Source organism: Callithrix jacchus, chromosome 13, assembly GCF_049354715.1.
Source record: "Callithrix jacchus isolate 240 chromosome 13, calJac240_pri, whole genome shotgun sequence".
Lineage (NCBI taxonomy): Eukaryota > Metazoa > Chordata > Mammalia > Primates > Cebidae > Callithrix > Callithrix jacchus.
This window is the reverse complement of record NC_133514.1, coordinates 59,771,055-59,793,317: the sequence shown is the minus strand read 5'-3', so window position 1 is coordinate 59,793,317 and position 22,263 is coordinate 59,771,055. Positions and strand designations below refer to the sequence as shown.

Sequence of the window (22,263 nt, the reverse complement as noted above, 5' to 3'; positions counted from 1 at the left end):
ATAAATGCTTGATTTCCCCTCTTTATTTACTAATTTTCAAGATAAATTTGTTCTCTGATATTCCATATGTAATAATTTTTAAAATATCACATTAACTCATAGATTTAAAAATATTTGATGGTTTTAAGTCAATTGAAATAATTATCCTCAGTGAACTCAAGTTTGTTCCATATTTGGTCAGTGGGAGTCTTTTGGGTTGGTTTGGGAGTCTTTTTTGACATGAAAGTAGTAATCTTTGATATCTGGTATGATAAGGTATTCTAAACTGAATTTAAACCTCTCCTGCCTAGTCCTGAAATCAGTATGTTTCCAAAAAGCCCTTTCTTTTTTTTTTTTGAGAAGGAGTTTCGCTCTTGTTTCCAAGGCCGAAGTGCAATGGCATGATCTCAGTTCACTGCAACGTCCGGCTCCCAGGTTCAAGCAATTCTCATGCTTCAGCCACCCAAGTAGCTAGGATTACAGGCATGTGCCCCCACGCCTAGCTAATTTTGTATTTTTAGTAGAGACAGGGTTTCTCCATGTTGGTAAGGCTGGTCTCAAACTCCTGACCTCAGGTGATCCACCCACCTTGGCTTCCCAAAGTGCTGGCGTTATAAGCATGAGCCATCATGTCTGGCCAGCCCTTTCTTTTTGAGTGGGAAATGATGTTACAAGAGCACAATCCTGGTACTAGGGAGATATATTGTCGTTGTTACTGAGTTAATCATTGTTCTTAGGCCTTTTCAGTGGGAAGAACTAGGATATAGATTCTATAGGGTTCTTATATAACCTCTTCTGCATATGTTTACTCTTAGATCTTTATTCCATACTAAGAATCCTGGTTCTCAAAGACAGAGGAGATGATGGAATTGGAATATTCTATAATTATTCATTTGCTTTATCCCATAATACATACACAGAAAACATTACTAATTCTACCCTGCCCATGTATGATTAAAGAGCTAACAATTTTTTTTCACATGTGGTCCCTCTATTCTTTTCTCATTTTTAAATAGTTATGCTATATTTACATCGTCAGAGCAAATAAACCTATTATGCTCCCCAACCAGTGAAGGCTCTTAGTTCTACAAATAATTGTGTTTAATGTTTGCTACTACAGGTGGTCCATGACTTATGATGTTTAACTTACGATTTTTCTACTTTAGATGACACAAGATTGATATGCATTCAGTAGAAACTGTACTTTCAATTTTGAATTTAGGTCTTTTCCTGGGCTATTAATATATGGTATAGTATTATCTTGAGATTCTGGCTAGGTGCTCAGCCATGTAATTATAAGGGTAAATAACTGATACTTCATGGCGTACTATGTTGCTAGTGTTTTCTGGATATTGTGTTTTTTTGTTTCACATCCCATCATATTTACAAAATGCCCATTTTTGACTTGAGATGTAACCCCATTTGTAAGTAGAGGAGCATTCGTAGTTTTTATGTCTGGCCATTTTGGTTGTTTAGAGCTCATTGTCTAGTATATTTCTCAGAATGTGCTCATAAAACAATATTCCCTGCATTCATCCATGCTTATAACAGTTTATGCCTTTTACACATGAAAGTCAGTTTTTCTGGACATAAAAATTTTTGACTCACATATTTTTTTCTTGAGTGTATTAAAATACCAAAGACATCATCTTCTTCTAGCATAAAGCATTGTTGTTAGAGGGTCCAATGATAACTCAATTTTCATTTGGTTAAGTCACTTGCTCTTTTTGTCTAGAAATCCAAAGTATTTTTAAAAAACCGATGTTGAATTGTTTTGAGTCAATTTCTCAGGTACATGGTATGTTCTTCCAATATGTAGCTTCAAATCAACTGTTTCAGAAAAGTTTAAAAAAATCATTGTTTTTCTTACTTGTTCTGTTCCATTGATTTTCTTCTTAAGGGACTTCTATTATCTGTATGTCTAATCTTCTTTGTCTGTTTTTGATATTTGTCAATGTCTCTTTAATTCTTTTAAACTCTGTTTCTGTTCTCTCTCTCTGTCTCTGTCTCTCTCTCTCTCTCTCTTCTCTCTCTCCTCCCATCTCTTTAAGAGATAAGGTCTAGCTCTGTTGCTGAGGCTGGACTGCAGTGGTGTGATCATAGCTCACTGCAGAATCAGCCTTCTGGGCTCAAGCTATCCTCTGGCCTCAGCCTCCCGAGTAGCTGGGACAACAGGCATGAGCCACTGCACTCAACCCAAATTTTTTTTAAAATTTCCTTCCTTTTCAGCTCCTATTTTTTTTAGTGTATTTTTACCTTTTTGTAGATTTTACTAACCCACCTTCTGAAACATAGCAGTTTTCAGTCCAAGTAGCAACTAATACAGAGTTCATTTCTCAACACGGTCACCAGAATAGAATATTAGCTCAGTTTTTGCTGCTCTATGTCCAGAATAATATTGTGCTGTTTTGACTTGCATCAAACAGCCTACAAATGTGAATAAGCACCTGTCAGTTTATTTACTGGCTTTTGTATTTTTTTCCTCTGGTTATTTTTATTTATAAGCTTTGACCACTTTTTTGAATTATCTTTTTTTATTAATTTGTAGGAATTTATACAAATTAATATTATTAATATTATATATTAAAATTACTTATTACTTATTAATATTAATATATATTAAATTAATTTATAAAATTAATTTAAACAACTATAACATTTATCCTTTTTGTTAATGTGTGTCAATATTCCTCCCATCAATTGTATTTTAACTTTATTATATCTTTTGCCAAACAGAAATATTTAATTTTATTTAGAATAGATTTTTTATTTTATATTTTCTGGAATTCATATTTTATTATAAGGAATAATTCTGACCACCATACTATGTATATATCCTCCTAATATGTATTTTAATGCATTTCGTTATTTTGTGCTGTTGCTTAGATTTTAAATTTACTTAGATGTACCTTTTTTACATGGGATGAAGAAGAATTTCAGTGTTCTTTCAATTATATAGTGAACAGTTTGCTTGAATTCTCTGAGCTTCACTTTCCTCATCTGGGAAATAGGTACAATAATACCTTCCTCATAGGAGTACTTTAAGATAAAAATAAAATAATGTCAAAATGTGTATTATATATTTAGGCATCTGGTTCACACTCCATAAATGGTGGATATTATTTTATGTGATAGTGTAGTGGGAAAAATAGTAGAAGGAAACAAATATGTTAGTCCAACTCTCTGAGACTGAGATTCATCAATTAAAAAATAATCTTTCTTACAGAATAGATGTGGACTTAATTAGATAATAAGCAAAGCTACTAGCATGTACCAGGTACTCAAAAAATGGTAACTAATTATTCCATTGTTATTCTTTCTACGTTAATAATACTATTACTAGCAGTATTATTGCCACCAATACCAGAAGGCATTGAAGCCACTTAGAGTTAGGACACTTGGGTTTCCAAGCTTCTTTCACTGACTGGCTATGCACCTATAGACAATTAGCTTATCTAGGTTTGCATTTCATTCCTTCTCTCTTTCTCTCTCTCTCTCTCTCTCCCCACACACACACACACACACACACACACACACACACACAATGAAGGGATGCCCTAAGTGAAAGTCACAGCTAAGCTGCTGGTATTACCACGGAGCAAACAGCTGCCTAATTACATTAATTTTTAGAAAAGGATGTAGAAACCCAACAGAGAAAACATGACTGTGGGCTTCCAGTTTGCCATTTCAGATGAAAATACTTAGGATTTGGACTTGAAATAAATAAAGACATAAATTAACTTGGAAATGACAGTGATCATGTGACATATTTTTAAAATATCTGACTTTCTGTAAATATAATTATTTCTTCTCAAGACCTCCTTTAAAAGCCCCCATTTTAATTAGATGTACCTATAGTAAAAATATAGAAAAAGAATAAACATAAAAACATACTTAATTTTTTTCTTTAACATCCAAGCACAATTTATTTTTAGGGGTCTTTTACTTCTGTGAGTAATAAATGACAGAAACAATTTGGTTATTCTAGACCGACTGTTTTTTTAAAATAGAGACTGGGTTTCACAGTGTTGGTCAAGATGGTCTCGATCTCTTGACCTCGTGATCCACCCCCCTCGGCCTCCCAAAGTGCTGGGATTACAGGCGTGAGCCACCGCGCCCGGCCTCTAGACCAACACTTTACGAGCCTTTGATGAATAATGTGTCAGGTTTTAAAGGTAAATAAGATTAATGCACTTAAATTCTATACTATTATAGCTTCTACTAATAATCTATTTGAGAAAATAGCTCTAACAACATAAAAACCAACCGCTTTTTGAAAAGTCTAGGGTATATATAGTAGCATTGCTTTGAAGAGGAAACTATTCTCCTTTTATAAGGACAATGTTGCAACTATAACAGGACGTTTGAAATTATTCTTAAAGATACTGTGGTACTTGAAAATTGAATATGGAACTAGAAAAACAATGTATCATTAGGAGTCCATTTCAGCTGGCCATTCTTTCTGTATTTTGCTTAAGGCCAAATGGCTACATCATGGAATTGCAGTGCCTTACCTGACAGCATTACTTCTCCCGTGTGTCTGTGCAATGATTTGTTGATATCCTACTAAGCTATCACTGGAAAGTGATGGTGTCCTTAAGAAGGTCAAATGTGCAGCCAGGGACTCAAAACAGTGAGCTGCAAGGGCAGTGTGCTGCTGGGGGAAAGTAAATGTTCTCCTGTTTTAAAGACTGTAAAGTTATGAAAGCCATGAATGTATATATTTTCCTAACAGAATATTTTAAATGCACTGATGTATTCTGCATGTATGATCCTTATATTTGTATACCATTATATAATTCTCAACGACTGTGTGAACTTTAGGCCATACGGAATAAATACATGTTCCAAGAAGTTTTAAATGTTATTTATTGTGAAAAAAATAAAAACAAAACGAATCTAAAGTGCACCAAAAAGAGGCTCCAGCGAATTCCCTGAGAATCGAGATAATGTATATCATTGGGCAATCACTAGCACAAATAGGTTTGCGTGTCCTTGGAGATGTCTGTGAACCAGCACTGAGATGGTGGACCAGCACTGAGATCCCACAGGCCAGCTTTCCCTGGCTCCCCTTACTCTGCCCTTGGAGTCTGCCCTGCAGTTCCTGACTTTTCAGGACTCCATTTAGAGGAGGGAGCTTAATTTTGTTGACAGGGACAGAGTAAGAGCAGTGTTCCTGTTTCAGGGACTTATTTTCACATGTTTCAGTGATCAGCCTATCTTTTTATATGCTTTTTCTCAATACACTGTTTCATCTACACCAGCACCACGCCATAGCATCATCATCACCACTATCACTGCTACCACCATCACCACCACTATCATGACCACCACCATCACAGCCACCACTGTCACCATCACTATAATCACAGCCACCACTATCACAATCGCCACTGCCACTGCCACCACTGTCACCATCACTATAAGCACAGCCATCACTATCACAACCACCACAGCCACCACTGTCACCATCACTATAATCACAGCCACCACTATCACAACCACCACTGCCACCACTGCCACCATCACTATAATCACAGCCATCACTATCACAACCACCACTGCCACCACTGCCACCATCACTATAATCACAGTCATCACTATCACAACCACCACTGCCACCACTGCCACCATCACTATAATCACAGCCACCACTATCACAATCACCACTGCCACCACTGTCACCATCACTATAATCACAGCCATCACTATCACAATCACCACTGCCACTGCCACCATCACTATAATCACAGCCACCACTATCACAACCACCACTGCCACTGCCACCACTGTCACCATCACTATAATCACAGCCACCACTATCACAACCACCACTGCCACTGCCACCACTGTCACCATCACTATAAGCACAGCCATCACTATCACAATCACCACTGCCACTGCCACCACTGTCACCATCACTATAAGCACAGCCACCACTATCACAACCACCACAGCCACCACTGTCACCATCACTATAATCACAGCCATTGCCATTACAACTACTGCCACCACTGTCACCATCACTACAATCACAGTCATCGCCATCACAACCAGCACTGCCACTACTGTCACCATCACTATAACCACAATCACCACAACCACCATCACAACTACCACCATTGCCACTGTCACCACTATCACCACAATCACCACAACCATCATCAAGACTACCACTGCCACTGTCACTATCACTATCACCACAATCATCACAACCACCATCATGACCACCACTGCCACTGTCATCATCAATATTACCATAATCACCACCACCACCACCAACACCACAATCACCAACATCACAATCACTATCACAGCCTTCACTGCCACTCTGTCACTATCACCCCACCACCATCATGATCATCATCACCACAACCATCATTATCACATCACCACCACCATCACATCACCACCACCACAATCACCACTACCACCACTGTTACCATAACTGTCACCACCATCCCCATCATCACTGCCACGACCATCACCACCACCACCACCATTAGTATCACTACCATCACTACTGCCATCACCATTATCACCACCACTATCATCACTGCTACCACCACCACCATCACCATCGTCACCATCACTCCCATCATTATCACCAACACACTAACATCACCACTGCGGTCACCACCACCATTGGTAACATTCTCACCTTGATGATCACAGTGTCTTCCAAAGTAGCCTCTCTGCTTCTAGCTTCTCATTCTCTCCAATCTTTCCTATGTATTTTTGGCCAGATTAATTATCCTACATCAAAGTTAGATTCATATCCCTTATATCCATTGCTTGTTTAAAAGCTGAAGTTTTTTTTTTTAAATTGAGGAAGAGTCTTGCTCTGTCACCCAGGCTGGAGTGCAGTGATGTGATCTCGGTTCACTGCAACCTCCACCTCCGGGGTTCAAGTGATCCTCTTGCTTCAGCCTCCCAAGTAGCTGGGATCACAGGTGTCTGCCACCATGCCAGGCTAACTTTTGTATTTTTAGTAGATACAGGGTTTCCCCATGTTGGCCAGGCTGATCTCAAACTCCTGACCTCAAGTGAATTTCCAAGGACCCCCTTCATTGTGCTTTATCCACCTGCAGAGGGCCCCACCTCTTGGCAGACCATTGATACTGGGGGCTTACTGCTGCTGAACACACAGCATGCTCTTTGCAGCACTTGACTGCACCTCCTGTCTGATCCATCAATGGTCTACTGGGTGAGCGACTGCCTCCCCACCTCACGCCCTCTCAGTTCCCACTAACCTTCCTGCCGCTAATGGCTCCTGACCACCGCTGCCCTGATGGCCCTCACCTGGCTGATGGTGCTCATGGCTCGCATGTAGCTCTCATTCCTGGAGCGGAACTTTGGCGATGTGAGCAAGCCTGCAGGGTCGAGGCTGTCCAGGCTCCGGTTGATGGAGACTTCACTCACTGCCCTCAGGTAACTATGACTCCGGATCTGGAGTTTGGGTGAGTGTTCATTGGAGATTCTGGAAGGGAACAATGGAAGAGGTGCATTTAGTCACATTCTGAAATGCAGGAAGCAATATGATGTGACACCACTATCATGTATGTGGCAAACTGGGACAAATGACATAGATACCCTTCTATGATTGCTAAACTCCCCCACAGCATTTCAGAAGGAAGAACTCTGACAGGAATTATGGCATTGGAGAGCAAATTAACATTCTCTTCAATCCTGAACTAACTGCCTCATTCACATATTCCTAGCCATCCTAGGAAGCAGATAATAGCAGCAATTGTCCTGCCCTGGAATTCTGACTTGTGTAATTTGTAAAGCTTTTCTTTGTACCTATTTCTTTCCTGTGGTCGTCTTTCTGTTTTTGGACTGTTTAGTAACAGCAAGTGGGTATATATCTATATCTATAGTTTTTTCTATCAATTTATCAATCTTCCTTCCTTCCTTCCTTCCTTCCTTCCTTCCTTCCTTCCTTCCTTCCTTCCTTCCCTCCCTCCCTCCCTCCCTCCAGTTTTATCTATCAATTTATCAATCTTCTTTCCTTCCTTCCCTCCCTCCCTCCCTCCCTCCCTCCCTCCCTCCCTCCCTCCCTCCCTCCCTCCCTCCTTCCTTCCTTCCTTCCTTCCTTCCTTCCTTCCTTCCTTCCTTCCTTCCCAGCTTTAACTCTCTAATATAGTTGAGATTGAATATGGTGAACAGAACTTACACCTTAGCCATTAAAAAGGCATACCTCTCAATCTTTATATGTAAAGACAAGTCACTACACACTTTGTACTCATTGAATTTATTCTAAGATGCATTGTAAAATGATAAAAGTAGAAAATGCTAATTGCAAATAGCCAAGCTATACAGATATGCATAAAGTGGAAGGTGGGTTCCCCTGTCTCCCCTTGTTCCTGTCTGTAGAATTCCATACAACTAGAAGAACTACTCATAGAAGTTTGGAACATATTCTTCCTTAGTCTTTCTATTCATACATAATCAAGTAAATGTTAGTTATTTTATTTATTTATTGAAAAGAGTCTTGCTTTGATGTCCAGGCTGGAGTGCAGAGGCACAATCTTGGTTCACTGCAGTCTCTGCCTCCTGGGTTCAAGCAATTCTTCTGCCTCAACCCCTGAATATCTGAGACAACAGGCACACACCACCATGCCTGGCTAATTTTTGTACTTTTTGTAGAGACGGAGTTTTGCTATGTTGATCAGGCTGGTCTTGAACTCCTGGCCTCAAGTGACCGGCCTGCCTTGGCCTCCCAAACTGTTGGGATTACAGGCATGAGCCATTGTGCCTGGCTAATGTCAGTTATTTTAAAAGTTTGTTTTCACATGGGATTAGTGAGATTTTTCTTTCTTTATTTGATTTCTTTAACTTTGGCTGTAACATTGTTCATAATTACATAAATTATAGTTGATAGGGAAAAAGATGTATGCCCCATAGCTGCTATTATTTATCATCCTAAGCCAGTGAAATTAGAAAATTAAAAAAAATAAGTAACATAAACATTGTAAAGAAAAAGGTAAGTTTTGAGTATTTACAGATTATTCAATCAATCATCGGTAAGATAAGAGAAAATCAACTGAAAAACCATGAGGACTAATAAGGAAAATCCTCAAGGTATTTCGATACAAGGTAACAATACATAAATTAACAGATTTTCCATGTAACATCAGATAAAACCTTAATTAAAAAAATTCCCTTTAAAATGGAAAAACATAAAATACACAGAAATTACAAAAAAGAAATGCACCGGTATTTTATGAAGAAAATGATAAAATTTATAAAAGGCAATAGATAAGTGCTAAATGAATGCAAAAAACCCCCACATTTTTCCTGTAAAAAACTTGAATTTTCCCTAAATTTATCTATAAATTTGATGCAATTGCAACAAAAATCTCCATATAAATTTTAACTTTTTTCTGGTTTTGAGATGGAGTCTCACTCTGTCAGTTGGAGTGCAGTGGTATGATCTTGGCTCACTGCAACCTCCACCTCCAGGGTTCAAGCGATTCTCCTGCCTCAGCCTCCTAAGTAGCTGGGACTACAGGCTCACGCCACCACAACAGACAATTTCTGTATTTTTAGTAGAGATTGGGTTTCGCCATGTTGGTCAGGCTGGTCTCAAACTCCTGATCTCAAGTGATCTGCCCACCTTGGCTTCCCAAAGTGTTGGGATTACAGGCATAAGCCACTGCCCCATAAATCTCCATAGAAATTTTATTCAAATGTAACAAACTCATTTTAAAGTTTACATGAGGTTCAGAGCAGCATTAGTTACAAAAGACAAAAGGTGGAAGCAACACAAATGTCTGTCTAATGCTGAATGGATCAAATGTGGTAAATGAACTATTTGGCTCAAAAAGGAATGAAGTATGGATACATGCTACAACATAGATGAACTTTGACAACATCATGCTAAGTGAAAGAAGCCACTTGTTACAAAAGACCACATATTACATGATTCTACTACATGAAATGTCCAGAATAGGCAAATCTCTAAAGATAGAAAGTAGATTAGTGGTTGACTAGAGCTGAGTGGGGAAGGGATAGGAAGATGGTGACATTAGGAAGTGATATTTAAAGGGCATGGAGTTTCTTTTTGCGGTGATAAAAAGGTTCTAAAATTAGTTATAGTGTTGGTTGCACGACTCTGTGAAATACCAAAATCATTAAATTGTACCCTTGAAAAAGGTGAATTATATGGTATGTGTATTATATTTCAACAAAGCTGTTGTAAAAAAATTATATGAGTCCATGCTGGGCACGGTGGCTCACCCCTGTAATCTCAGCACTTTGGGAGGCCAAGGTGGGCAGATCGCCTGCAGTTGGGAGTTCGAGACCAGCATGGCCAACATGGTGAAACCCCATCTTTACTAAAAATACAAAAATTAGCCGGCTGTGGTGGCACATGCCTATAATCCTAGCTACTCGGGAGGCTGAAGCAGAAGAATCACTTGAACCCAAGAGGTGGAGGTTGCGGTGAGTCGAGATTGCACCATTGCACTCCAGCCTGGGCAACTGGAGTGAAACCCCGTCTTAAAAAAAAAAGTCTAGAAATAGAAATTCCATTTGACCCAGCAATCCTACTATTGGGTATATACCCAAAGAACTATAAATCGTTCTACTATAAAGACACATGCACACATATGTTCATTGCAGCACTGTGTACAATAGCTGAGTCCTGGAACCAACCTAAATGCCCATCGATGATAGACTGGACAAAGAAAATGTGGTACATATACACCATGGAATACTATGCAGCCATAAAAAACGATGAGTTCATGTGCTTTGTAGGGACTTGGATGAATCTGGAAACCATCAATCTCAGCAAACTGACCCAAGAACAGAAAGCCAAGCACCGTATGTTCTCACTCATAGGTGGGTGTTGAACAACGAGAACATGTGGACTCAGGGAGATGAGCATCACATACAGGGGACAGTTGTAGGGGGTAGGGGAGAGACAACGGGGGCGGGGAGGGAGGTGAGGGCGGGGAGGGATAGAATGGGGAGAAATGCCAGATATAGTATGCACCTAAAGTAAAATAAATTAAAAAAAATCACGTGAATCCTCAAAACAATCAGATTTCCTTATGAAGGGAGTTTAGAAGGTAAACTAAACCGGGCAACACTAGAGAAAGAAAGCCAGTCAAGGTGGTTGCAATGTTGCTAAAATCTAAACAAGATAAAGGGGCTCAGTTAAGTGTTAGTAGTGGTAGAGAGGAAGAGACGAATTTGAGAATCCACATGAAAACTAAATGTGGATGATAAGTAAGGAGGTCTATAGGGTCTAAGAACACCAGAAAATAAAAATAAATAAAAAACAAGGGGAGGAATGCCCTTTATCAGATCTCAGCTATACTCTGTTTTTCATTTTTTTGAGATGGAGTCTCGCTTTATAGCCCAGGCTGGAGTGCAGTAGCATGCTCACTGCAACCTCTGCCTCCTGGGTTCACGCAATTCTCATACTTCAGCCTCCCGAGCAGCTGGGATTACAGGCACATGCCACCAAGCTGGGCTAATTTTTGTAGTTTTATATAGAAGGGGTTTCACCATGTTGGCCAGGCTGTTTTTGAACTTCTGACCTCAAGTGATCCACCCACCTTGACCTCCCCAAGTGCTGGGATTACAGGTGTGCACCACCACACCTGGCTAATTTTTGTATTTTTAGTAGAGATGGGGTTTCATCATGTTGGCCAGGCTGGTCTCGAACTCCTGACCTCAAGTGATCTGCCCGTCTCAGCCTCCCAAAATGCTGTGATTACACGCATGAGCCACCACCTCAGCTATATTTTATAGCTGAAATTATGAAACAGGATTGTGTTAGCAAAGCAATTGACAAATCAGTATACTAAAATAAGGACTCCAGAAACAGAACTAAGTATGTATTTGAATATAATATATTGCAAAAGTGGCAGTTGGAATAGGCAAGGAAAAAATCAAGTGTTTAATAGTGGCGTTAGACCCTTTGTGCATCCACTTGGGGAAAAATGAATTCCTACTAAACATATAGATTAAAAATGATAATATTTTAAAGACGTAAAGTTCTCCAATATAGAAGATTATATTTTATAATCTCAATTTCTATGCTTAAACAATTTAAAGAGAAATTTGTCAATGTTTTATGTAAACAAAAATCCTATAAAGCCTTATGGAAGTCAATAATGAAGGGCTAAAAAAATGCAGAGGAATGTGGTAGAGAAAGCCTTTAGAAGCATCATAGTAAACTTAGACACCATAAAGAAAATGGTGAATGAATGGAAGTGCATAAAAATGCAAAACTTCTGTTTAGCCAAAGATGCTGTCCGCAATGTTAAGAAAAACAGTCACTGAGTATGAGAACATATTTGCGACACTACATAGCAAAAAGTGTTCACATGTATAATATTTAAATTAATAAATAAAGAATAATGCAACCAACACAATAAAAAATGGTCAAAATCTATAAAGAAGGAATCATAAGAAAACAAATACATCGATTCACATGAAAGTAAGTTTATATATCACCAAGCATATGACAAAATGCTTGATCTTGCTAGTAATTAGAAAAATGTTGATTTAAAAAAACATATATTTACACGTTACATCCATGCACATCCATCTCCACGGCCTCAAATTGTAAAGATATTCACTACATTCTAAGTGTCCTCTTGGTGGCAATATATATGATTTCATCTATTCTTAAAGCTTGTATTTTATATTATATACTTATTGTAATAGCCAAAACTACTTATTTATAATAGCCAAAAATATTCTTAATCATACTAAACCCTGAGAATGTGATAAGCAACCACTTTTTGCAGTCGCACTAAAGAAGGAAACAAATTAAGAGAGATCTAGAATATAATCTCAAAAGTAAATCTCTTATTTCATTTTACTGTTACATAAGATAAACTAGGCCAGGGACAGTGTGGCTCACACCTATAATCCTAGCACTTTGGGAGGCCTAGGTGGAAGGATTCTTTGAGTCTAGACCAGCCTGGGCAACAGAGTGAGACCCTGTCTCTATTTTTTATAAAAAAGCAAAAGAAAAAAAATGTTTTAGAAATGTACCCTATGGATCCTTCAGGCAGCGGTCAAACATGAAAACAGCTTCGCCAGGTCAAGGTAATATTTTCTATGAGTTATGTGCTATTATGGTGATTGTGACTGTTGCGACTGTGTCTCTTTATAATACCAATGCCAAAAATTTAAACCAACAAACAAACAGAAAAATTCATTTTCCTTTTAACATCTTTTTTTTTTTTTTTTTTTTTCAAGAAAAAGAGAGCCGTAGCTGGAAGCATTTATAACCTAAAGCTCACTTCTCCTAAGAACTTGCGGGTTAGATGACAAAGGTGTTTCTTTGGCTATTTTGCAACCTGACCGAGAGCAATGATATTGCCAGCATAAATGATGATGCTATTCCAAACGTTCTCAGGGCAGCGACGGGAGTGGCTGTTTCATAAACGGTGTATTCAAAGAAGACATGAAAGTCCAGCGTTTTGAAAAATGAGTGTCTGCTGGCTGAGATGGGGAAAATGAAGCATTGTCACAACATTCACCCTGGCCACTCATTATTTAATAAGGCATAATTCCAAAATTTCAAAGTGAAACATCATTCAGAAAGAATTGAATAGTTCTTCTGTGGTGAGCCATTCCTGATAAAACAATGCATACATTCATAACACACAAAATATAAGGAAATGAACTATTTCATCTTATCCACTTACAGAGCAGAGCCCACTGCTATCAATATAAATGTTACTGCATGCCCACGTGCTCCCGATGCAGAAACACTCATTAAAGAAACACCAAAATAGTGAATCGATAATTTTATCTTCACCTCAAAAGAAAGTTGATCTGCTCAGAAGACAGAGAGTGTGCATATTCAGAAATGTTAACTCTTTCATGTTAGATTAACTCTTTTCAACGTTGTCCTAAAGAAATGACACTTCTTTTTCCACTCTTCTCCCTAAATTACGTATGCTAAGTTAACTTTTCCTAGCTTATCAGAACTAAAGTGAGATTTTGATTCTGTTGGGCTGGTAGGTCTCATTCATTATTATGTCTTTAAAGTGCAACCAGTGACAAGAGGTTCTTAGGTGACAGTGAGCCAACCACACAAACAAGCTTGATCCTTTGTATCAGGAAGGCTGCCCAGCAAGGAAGAGCATGTACAGTAATCAGACCAAAAGATTTAAACCAATGTCTCAGAAGACAAAATGACTAACTTTGTAACATACTGAAAATACGTTCAGATGGTTGGGATGTTTTTTTCCCCAAAGAAGGAAATGCTTCCAGGTCACTGAGTCTAATGTGAGAATCTTTGGAGGTGATGGACCATCTTATGGAGCCATCTGCACCCCAATTTTTGTTCATTTTCACTTTGTCTTGTCTCTGACTTACAAAAGTATTAGAATATAAGGCTCTTCCATAGGACCCACAAGAAACATTTTATGGCCTCAGGAGGTTAATCTAGCTTTATTCTATTTCAAAAATGAAAGTATTGCTTTGGTCATGACACTTTTATCAAATCATACTCACAAACATTAATGACTTAAACTGAGAGGCTTTGATCCCTTGGGCTTTGGTGTGGAAAATGGTACTTAGGAGGTGACAGTTATCTGTTTAACTAGTTTCAGGGAATCAAACACAGGGCATCTTATTAGTCAATCGGCTTCGGTAAAATGAAGTCTTTCTTTTCAGTAACCTTACCTATAATGGCTTGATAATCCTTACAGAAGTGTAACTTTCAGTGAAGTTGTTTACTTTTGCAGTTGCCTCTTGAGTTATTTCTACTTTATAGTAATATGTGACATTTGTTACCATTTATCCAATGCCTGGCTACTGTTAATAGTACCCTATAAAGAAACCATGACTTCAAGAGATTACACAGTGTTGAAGATAATTCCAATGGAACCTTTGACTTTTAACTTTCACATTCCTGTTCTGTTTCCAGCTCCTCCTTCTCCTCCTCTTCCTCCCCCCTTTTTTTTGAGACAGAGTCTCACTCTGTTGCCCAGGCTAGAGTGCAGTGGTGCAAACTCTGCTCACTGCAACCTCTGCTTCCTGGGTTCAAGGGATTCTCCTGCCTCAGCCTCCTGAGTAGCAGGGATTACAGGCACCCACCACCACATCTGGCTAATTTTTTTTGTATTTTTGGTAGAGATGGGGTTTCACCATGTTGGTCAGGCTGGTCTCAAACTCCTGACCTCAGGTGATCTGCCGGTCTCAGCCTCCCAAGGTGCTGGGAGCACAGGCGTGAGCCACCATGCCTATTTCCTATATACATTTAAATTTGGTTTCCTCTCTCTTTATTTCCAACTTTTTGGATTCAGGGGGTACACGTGCAGGTTTACTACATGAGTATATTGTGTGTGATACTTGGGTACTGTGCTCATTACCTGGGTGATGAGATAATTGTTCCCCAAACCTCAGTATCACACACAATATACTCATGTAGTAAACCTGCACATGTACCCCCTGAATCCAAAAAGTTGGAAATAAAGAGAGAGAGGAAACCAAATTTAAATGTATATAGGAAATAGAAACAAGAAAATACGATGTTCAACTGGATTTGGACAGTTAAGAAAAAGAGACAGGATAAATTTCTGGATTTCTAGCTTGATTGACTGGGTAGATTTCAGTGGCATTCATCTCAGTGTGGATAAAAAAAATTAAGAAAATGTGAGGAGAAAGATACATGTTGACCCTTGACCCCCTCCCTCCATCCCCTCTCTAATAGTCCCCAGAAGCTGTTGTTGCCATCTTTATGACTGTGTGTACCCATTGTTTAGCTCCCATTTATAAGTGAGAACACATGGCATTTGGTTTCTGTTTGCTTCAGATAATGGCTTCCAGCTGCATCCATGTTGCTGCAAAGAACATGATTTCATTCTTTGTTTTGGCTGCATAGTATTCCATGATGTGTATGCACCACATTTTCTTTATCCAATCTGCTACTGATGGGCACCTAGGTTCATTCTGTGTCTTTGCTATTGTGAACAGTGTTGCAATAACCATACACGTGCATGTGTCCTTTTGATAGAAAGATTTATTTTCTTTTGGATATATAGCTGGTAGTGGGATTGCTGGGTCGAACGGCAGTTCCATATTCAGTTCTTTCCTCTCTCTCTTTCAGTACTTCTTGCTCTACTGCTTCCTCAGTCCAGGCTTCACCTTGATTCTCCTAACCATGCTCCTATCACTAGTCCTGCCCTCTTACCTTAAATGTATCTTTCTTGTCTTGCTAGTTACTTTGACATTCTCTTATGTAGGCTCCTTTAGTGAGTCCTCTTAACCACAGGAGAAACTCTTTTTTTTTTTTTGAGATGGAGTCTTGCGCTGTTGCCAGACTGGAGTGCAGTGGCTCGATCTCGGCTCACTGCAACTTCTGCCTCCTGAGTTCAAGTGATTCTCCTGTCTCAGCCTCCCAAGTAGCAAAATTACAAGCGTGCACCACCCCGCCCAGCTAATTTTTGTATTTTTAGTAGAGACGGGGTTTTACCATGTTGGCCAGGATGGTCTTGATCTTCTGACCTCGTGATCTGCCTGCCTTGGCCTCCCAAAGTGCTGGGATTACAGGCTTGAGCCATGGCTACCTGGCCTAGAAACTAAACTCTTTACCTGTTTTTCCAGTCTCCTCGCTCGCTGTTTCTCCACGTGTTCATGCATGCCCTCGCATGCTTCTTCTTTGCACATGCTGTTTCTATGGCTTCAAATGCTCTCCTTCCTCCGCTTTCCACCCATCAAACTCTTCAACTCATTTTAGCAGGTCACTGGGTGTCAGAACCTCTATTTAGGTTATTTCCTTTCAGAAAGCCTTCTGTGTTCTTCCCAGACTAAAGTCCTCCATTTGTACCCCTTTAGTGGCTTTTATACTTCTCTGTTACACACTTTCCCCATTGTTGTAATTATCAATATCTGGTTACATGTTTGCGTACTCTTCTGATTTTTGAGCTCTTAGAAGCAGAATCAGTATTTCATTCATTTTTGTTACACAGTGGTACACTGGCACTTAAATGTTTTCCCTTAATTACCACTAATAACCCCTAACACTTGAGTGCTTCCTTTATGCCAGCCACTGTCTTTAAATCATCTCATGAAATGGATGAATAAATAAGAAATGAGGAGGGTAACTCAGTTGATCATTATTCTGGACCTAAAATAGTTTGCTGTAAAAAAATTTTCTTTTTCGTTCTTTTTGAGTCAGGGTCTCACTTGGTTGCCAAGGTAAAGTGCAGTGGTGTAATCACAGCTCACGGAGGTCTCAAATTCCTGGGCTCAAGCAATCTTCCCACTTCAGTTTCTCAACTAGCTGGGACCACGGGTGTATGCCACTACACATGGGTAATTAAATTTTTTTTTGTAGAGAGCGGGTCTTGTTATGTTGCCCTGGCTGGTCTCAAACTCCTGGGCCCAAGTGATCCTCCTGCTTCAGTCTCCAAAAGTGCTGGAGTTACAGGAATGGGCCATTGTGTCCAGACAAAATTTTACTTTTTAATTTATAAAGATCTCGTAAAGCTTTTTCTTTTCTTTTCCCTCCCTCTCTCCCTGCCTCGCTTCCTTTTTCCTTTCCTTTCCTTCCTTCCTTCCTTCCTTATTTCCTTCTTCCTTTTTTTTTTTTTTTTGACGGAGTCTTACTCTATCACCCAGGCTGGATTGCAGTGGTGCGATCTCTGCTCACTGCAACCTCTGCTGCCCAAGTTCAAGCAATTCTCCTATCTCAGCCTCCCAAGTAGCTGGGATTAGTTGCATGCACCACCATGCCCAGCTAATCCTTATAAATTTATTGGAGATGGGGTTTCATCATGTTGGCCAGGCTGGTCTTGAGCTCCTGACTTCAAGTGATCTGGATGCCTCGGCCTTCCAAAGAGTTGGGATTACAGGTGTGAGCCACCATGCCCAGTTTATAAAGCTTTATTGTGATATAACTTATATACAGATAAAAGTCACCCTTTTAAAGTGTGTACTTCAGTGGTTTTTAGTATATTCACAGAATTATGTAACCATAATTAATATTGAATTTTAGAACATATTCATCATCCCCCCTCCAGTCTTATGCCCATTATAGACACTCTCCATTCTTCCCTAGCCCAAATCCCTGGTCAACTACTCAACTACCCCTTGTCTCTATGCCTTGGCCTGTTCTGGACACTTCATGTATATGGAATCATACAATCTATCACCTTTTGCATCTGACTTCTTTAACTTGGCATGATATTTTTTTTCTCTCATTCTTTCTTTCTTCCTTCCTTTTTTTTGAGATGGGTTCTCACTCTGCTGCTCAGGCTGGATACAGTGGCATGATCACAGCTCACTGCAGCTTCCAACTCCTGGGCTTAAGCAATCCTCCTGCCTAAGCTCCCATGTAGTTGGGACTACATGTAGGTGCAAGCCACTGCACCCAGCTCTAGCATGATGTTTTTAAGGTTCATCCATGTTGTAGCATGTATCAGTAAATTCCTTTGCATAACTGGATAATACTGCACTGTATTAATATATACCACAATCTGTCCATTCATCAGTTGATGGACAGTTGGCTTGTTTTTATTTTTTTGGTCATTATGAATAATGTTGTAATAAACAATCATGTACAAGTTTTTGTGTCAGTGCATACAAATTTTGTAGGAAAACATCTGAGATAAATGAGCAAGACATTTTACATAGGGAGCAGGACTTCCAGAATGACAGAGAGGAATTAGGTTAACATATTGGCATAACTATTAAAATCAACCATTCCTAAACTAGGTAACCAAAGGCAGAGAACAAACTAACTCATTTATCCAAGAAAAACTAGTGATTTTAGATAAAAACTATGGAGTCTTTGGAGTTTAACTTGGAGATATGCCCATTCCCCTGTTCCCCAGCTCTGGCACACTGGCTGTGAACAGATGGCAGCCTTGCAGTCAACAGAGGGGATGCACCCTTTTGCAGCTCTGTTGAACCCACCATCTCCAGTGAACAGTTAATGTTTTTACTGGTCTCACAGCTCTCTACAAAAGCCTGGATCCCAGGGCATTGGTACTATTTGATCCGACTGCAAGCTCTGTTTGTGGAAAAACCCTATCCCCAGGCTGTTATTGAAAACCACAGCCTGAAATGGTTAACACTAGCTATTTAAGGCTGCAATTTCACTTGGGGCATACAAGAACTTGGACCAGAATTTCAAAGAAAGACCAAGGGAACTTAAAAATTTCTGATATATTGTTGAGAATCCAGAAGACGCTGTGCATGTACAGTTATGTATGCATGTCCAGGAAAGACCTGGGAAAGGAGAGGGGCTCCATCACTCACCTGTGGCTGACCCTGTGATCCTGTACAAGCAGGAAGTAAATGCTAAGGCTGATTTGTAAGCTGACTGAAATTTGGAAGTATGCCTTCACATACAGTTTCCCTTGGCAAAGGTGGAAGACTTGTTGGCTTAAATATGTATTTAAGGACATATTCTGACCAATCATTGGCTGATCACTTAACTATGCTGATTTCACAGTGAACCCAAGGAAGCCAGGCTTAAAAATACAGTTGTCCTTCAGAATCTGTAGGGGATTGTTTCCAGGGCTCCCTGCAAATACCAAAACCTGGAGATGTTCAAGTCCCTCACATAAATGGCATACTATTTGCAAATAATCTATGCCCATCCTCCCATTCATTTTATTTATTTATTTTTAAGACAGGGTCTCACTTCTGTCATCCAGGCTAGAGTGCAGTGGCACCATCACGGCTCACTGCAGCCTTAGCCTCCTAGGATCAGGTGATTCTCCCATCTCAGCTTCCTGAGTAGCTGGGACTACAGGCACATGCCACCATACCCTGCTAATTTTTTTTGTATTTTTAGTAGAGATGAGGTTTTACCATGTTGCCCAGGCTGGTCTTGAACTCTTGGGCTCAAGCAATCTGCCTGCCTCTGCCTCACAAAGTGCTGAAATTACAGGCACAAGTCACCCTACTTAGCCTCCCATATACTTTAAATCATCTCTAGATTACTTATAATATTGAATACAGTTGACCCTTGAACAACGCAGGTTTGAACTGGATGGGTCCACTTGACCACTGATTTTTTCCAATAAATGTATTGAAATATTTTTTGAAGATTTGCAACAATTTGAAAAAAGTTGCAGACAAACCGTGGTCTAGAAATATTTTAAAAAATTAAGAAGAATTAGGTATGCCATGAATGCATAAAGCATATGTAGACACTAGTTTATTTTATAATTTACTACCATAAAATATGTACAAATCTATTATAAAAAGTTAAAATTTATCAAAACATATGCACATGACAATTTACAGACCATGCATAACACCTTTTGCAGTGGAGAGAAATGTAGACAAATGTAAAGATGCAGTATTAAATTATAACTGCATATAATTAACTGTGGTACATATCATACCACCATAATAACATTGATTTGAACTAGATTAAGATAAGATACATATTGTAATCTCTGGAGTAACCATTATGAAAATAATTTAAAAATATTTAGTAAATTAAAGGAATTTTTCACTAGAAAAATATATATAACACAAAAGAAAGCAATAATGGAGGAACAGAGGCAATGAAGAGACAGAGATATATAGAAAACAAATAGCAAAATGGCAAATCTAAATCCTTGCCCTAGAAATAATTATATTAAATGCAAATGGATTAAATATCCCAATCAAAAGGCAGAGATTGTCAGACTGGTTAAAAACCAGAATCCAGGTGCAGCAGACAGACCACCATGGCACATGTATACCTATGTAACAAATCTGTACGTTCTGCACATGTACCCCAGAAATTGAAGTATAATAACAAAAACAAAGCAAAACAAACAAACCAAACCAAACACAGAATCTATCTTCATGCAGTCTGTCAGAGGCTTTCAATTCAAAAACACAAATAGGTTGAAAGTAATATAGCTTGCAAAAATATAGCATGAAAAACAACAGCAACAATGAAAACAATCAATCAAACAATCAAAAAAACCCAAAGAGAACTATACTAATATCAGACCAAATGCACTTCAGGACCAAAACCAAAAGCCCAATAGAGACCCAAGGGGCATCTTATAACAACAAAAGTCTAAGTATAACAGGAAAAATGTTCCAATTTACATGATGACCAAGTCAGACCTATTTCCAGAAGGCTAGATTGATTTAGTATCTGAAAATCAATTAATATAATATACCACACTAATGAAACAAAGAACAAAACCCACAAGATCATCTCACATAGAAGTAGATAATGCATTCGATAAAACCCAACAGCCATTCATGATAAAGTCTAAAAAAACTTGAAATAGCAGAGAACTTCTTTAATTTCATGAAGGGCATCTACTAAAGACGTTCAGGGAATATCACACTTAATGATGGATGACTGAAGGTTTTTTCTATGAGACTGAGAGCAAGGCAAGGATAACTGTTCTTTTCATTTCATTTCAGCCTTGTTATTGGAGCTTCTAACTAGTACAGTCAAGAAACAGAAACAAAAATTTTACACAAGTAAATATCCAGTGTATTCAAACCTGACCAGTGAAATGTGGAAACTGGACAATAAGTCTGGGCTTTGTCATTAGCTATTTGAAGGACTTTGAAAAAAAATGACTTAAAATTTTTGGGATTCAGTTTTCTAATCTGTAAAATGAGAGAGCTCAAAATTTCTATGAAGCTATAATAATGGCAGCTTCAGTTTACAGTGATTTTCTTGATGATATTGATCATTTTTGGCCAAAAATATTTGCAGACTATAGTAGGATTGCAGGTGCCCGACTTTCCTTCCTTTGTTCCAGATATTTACATTGCCAGTCACAGAGTCCTTTTCCAAATTTTACACCTTTTGCAACAATACAGCATTCCTTAAACATTAATTTTCCTGCTGTTTCTTAGAAGTCTAACGTCATAAAGGGATCCATTTCACCAACCAATCTGCACCATCCAAAGAGCTCAATTTATACACAGGGACAACTTCTAAATCTTAAGATACCAATAAGAGAAACAAACTCCTATGACCCCTTCTATATTCTCGTTCTTCCTCCATAAAGGTTTGCCATGGGGCATAAACGTCAGCATTGTTTCTGGGAGAATTGCTATTGTCAAGAGCTGTAGACTTTGCTATTTCCTAGAAGCTCAGGGTTCTGGGTAGAGTGGAAGGAAGTTGAGAAAATAATCTTGGGAATTTAGCTGATGCTGAAACTTATTATTTGCCCCGTCTAAATTGCTCTGCCAAAACAAAAAAAACAAAAAAAAACCTGATTTGGTTAGGGATTTCTGAATGTGCAACTGGAGAAAATATTCAAAAGCCACAGGCTCAGTATGCTCAAAGCCGTATGCTAGAAGCTGGGATAACTCATTTTAGTT

At 38.9% G+C, this 22,263-nt stretch overlaps 1 protein-coding gene across 31 annotated transcripts in view; it reads right to left on the bottom strand.

The window, feature by feature from the left end:
- DLGAP1 (DLG associated protein 1) overlaps positions 1-22,263 on the bottom strand; it is a 1,035,773-nt gene that overhangs the window by 240,374 nt on the left and 773,136 nt on the right. For all 31 annotated transcript variants that reach the window (XM_035269693.3, XM_035269689.3, XM_035269699.3 and 28 more), the window contains one exon: positions 7,282-7,459. In XM_035269693.3, coding sequence (XP_035125584.1) covers positions 7,282-7,459 — 178 coding nt within the window. The remainder of the gene's footprint in view (positions 1-7,281; positions 7,460-22,263) is intronic.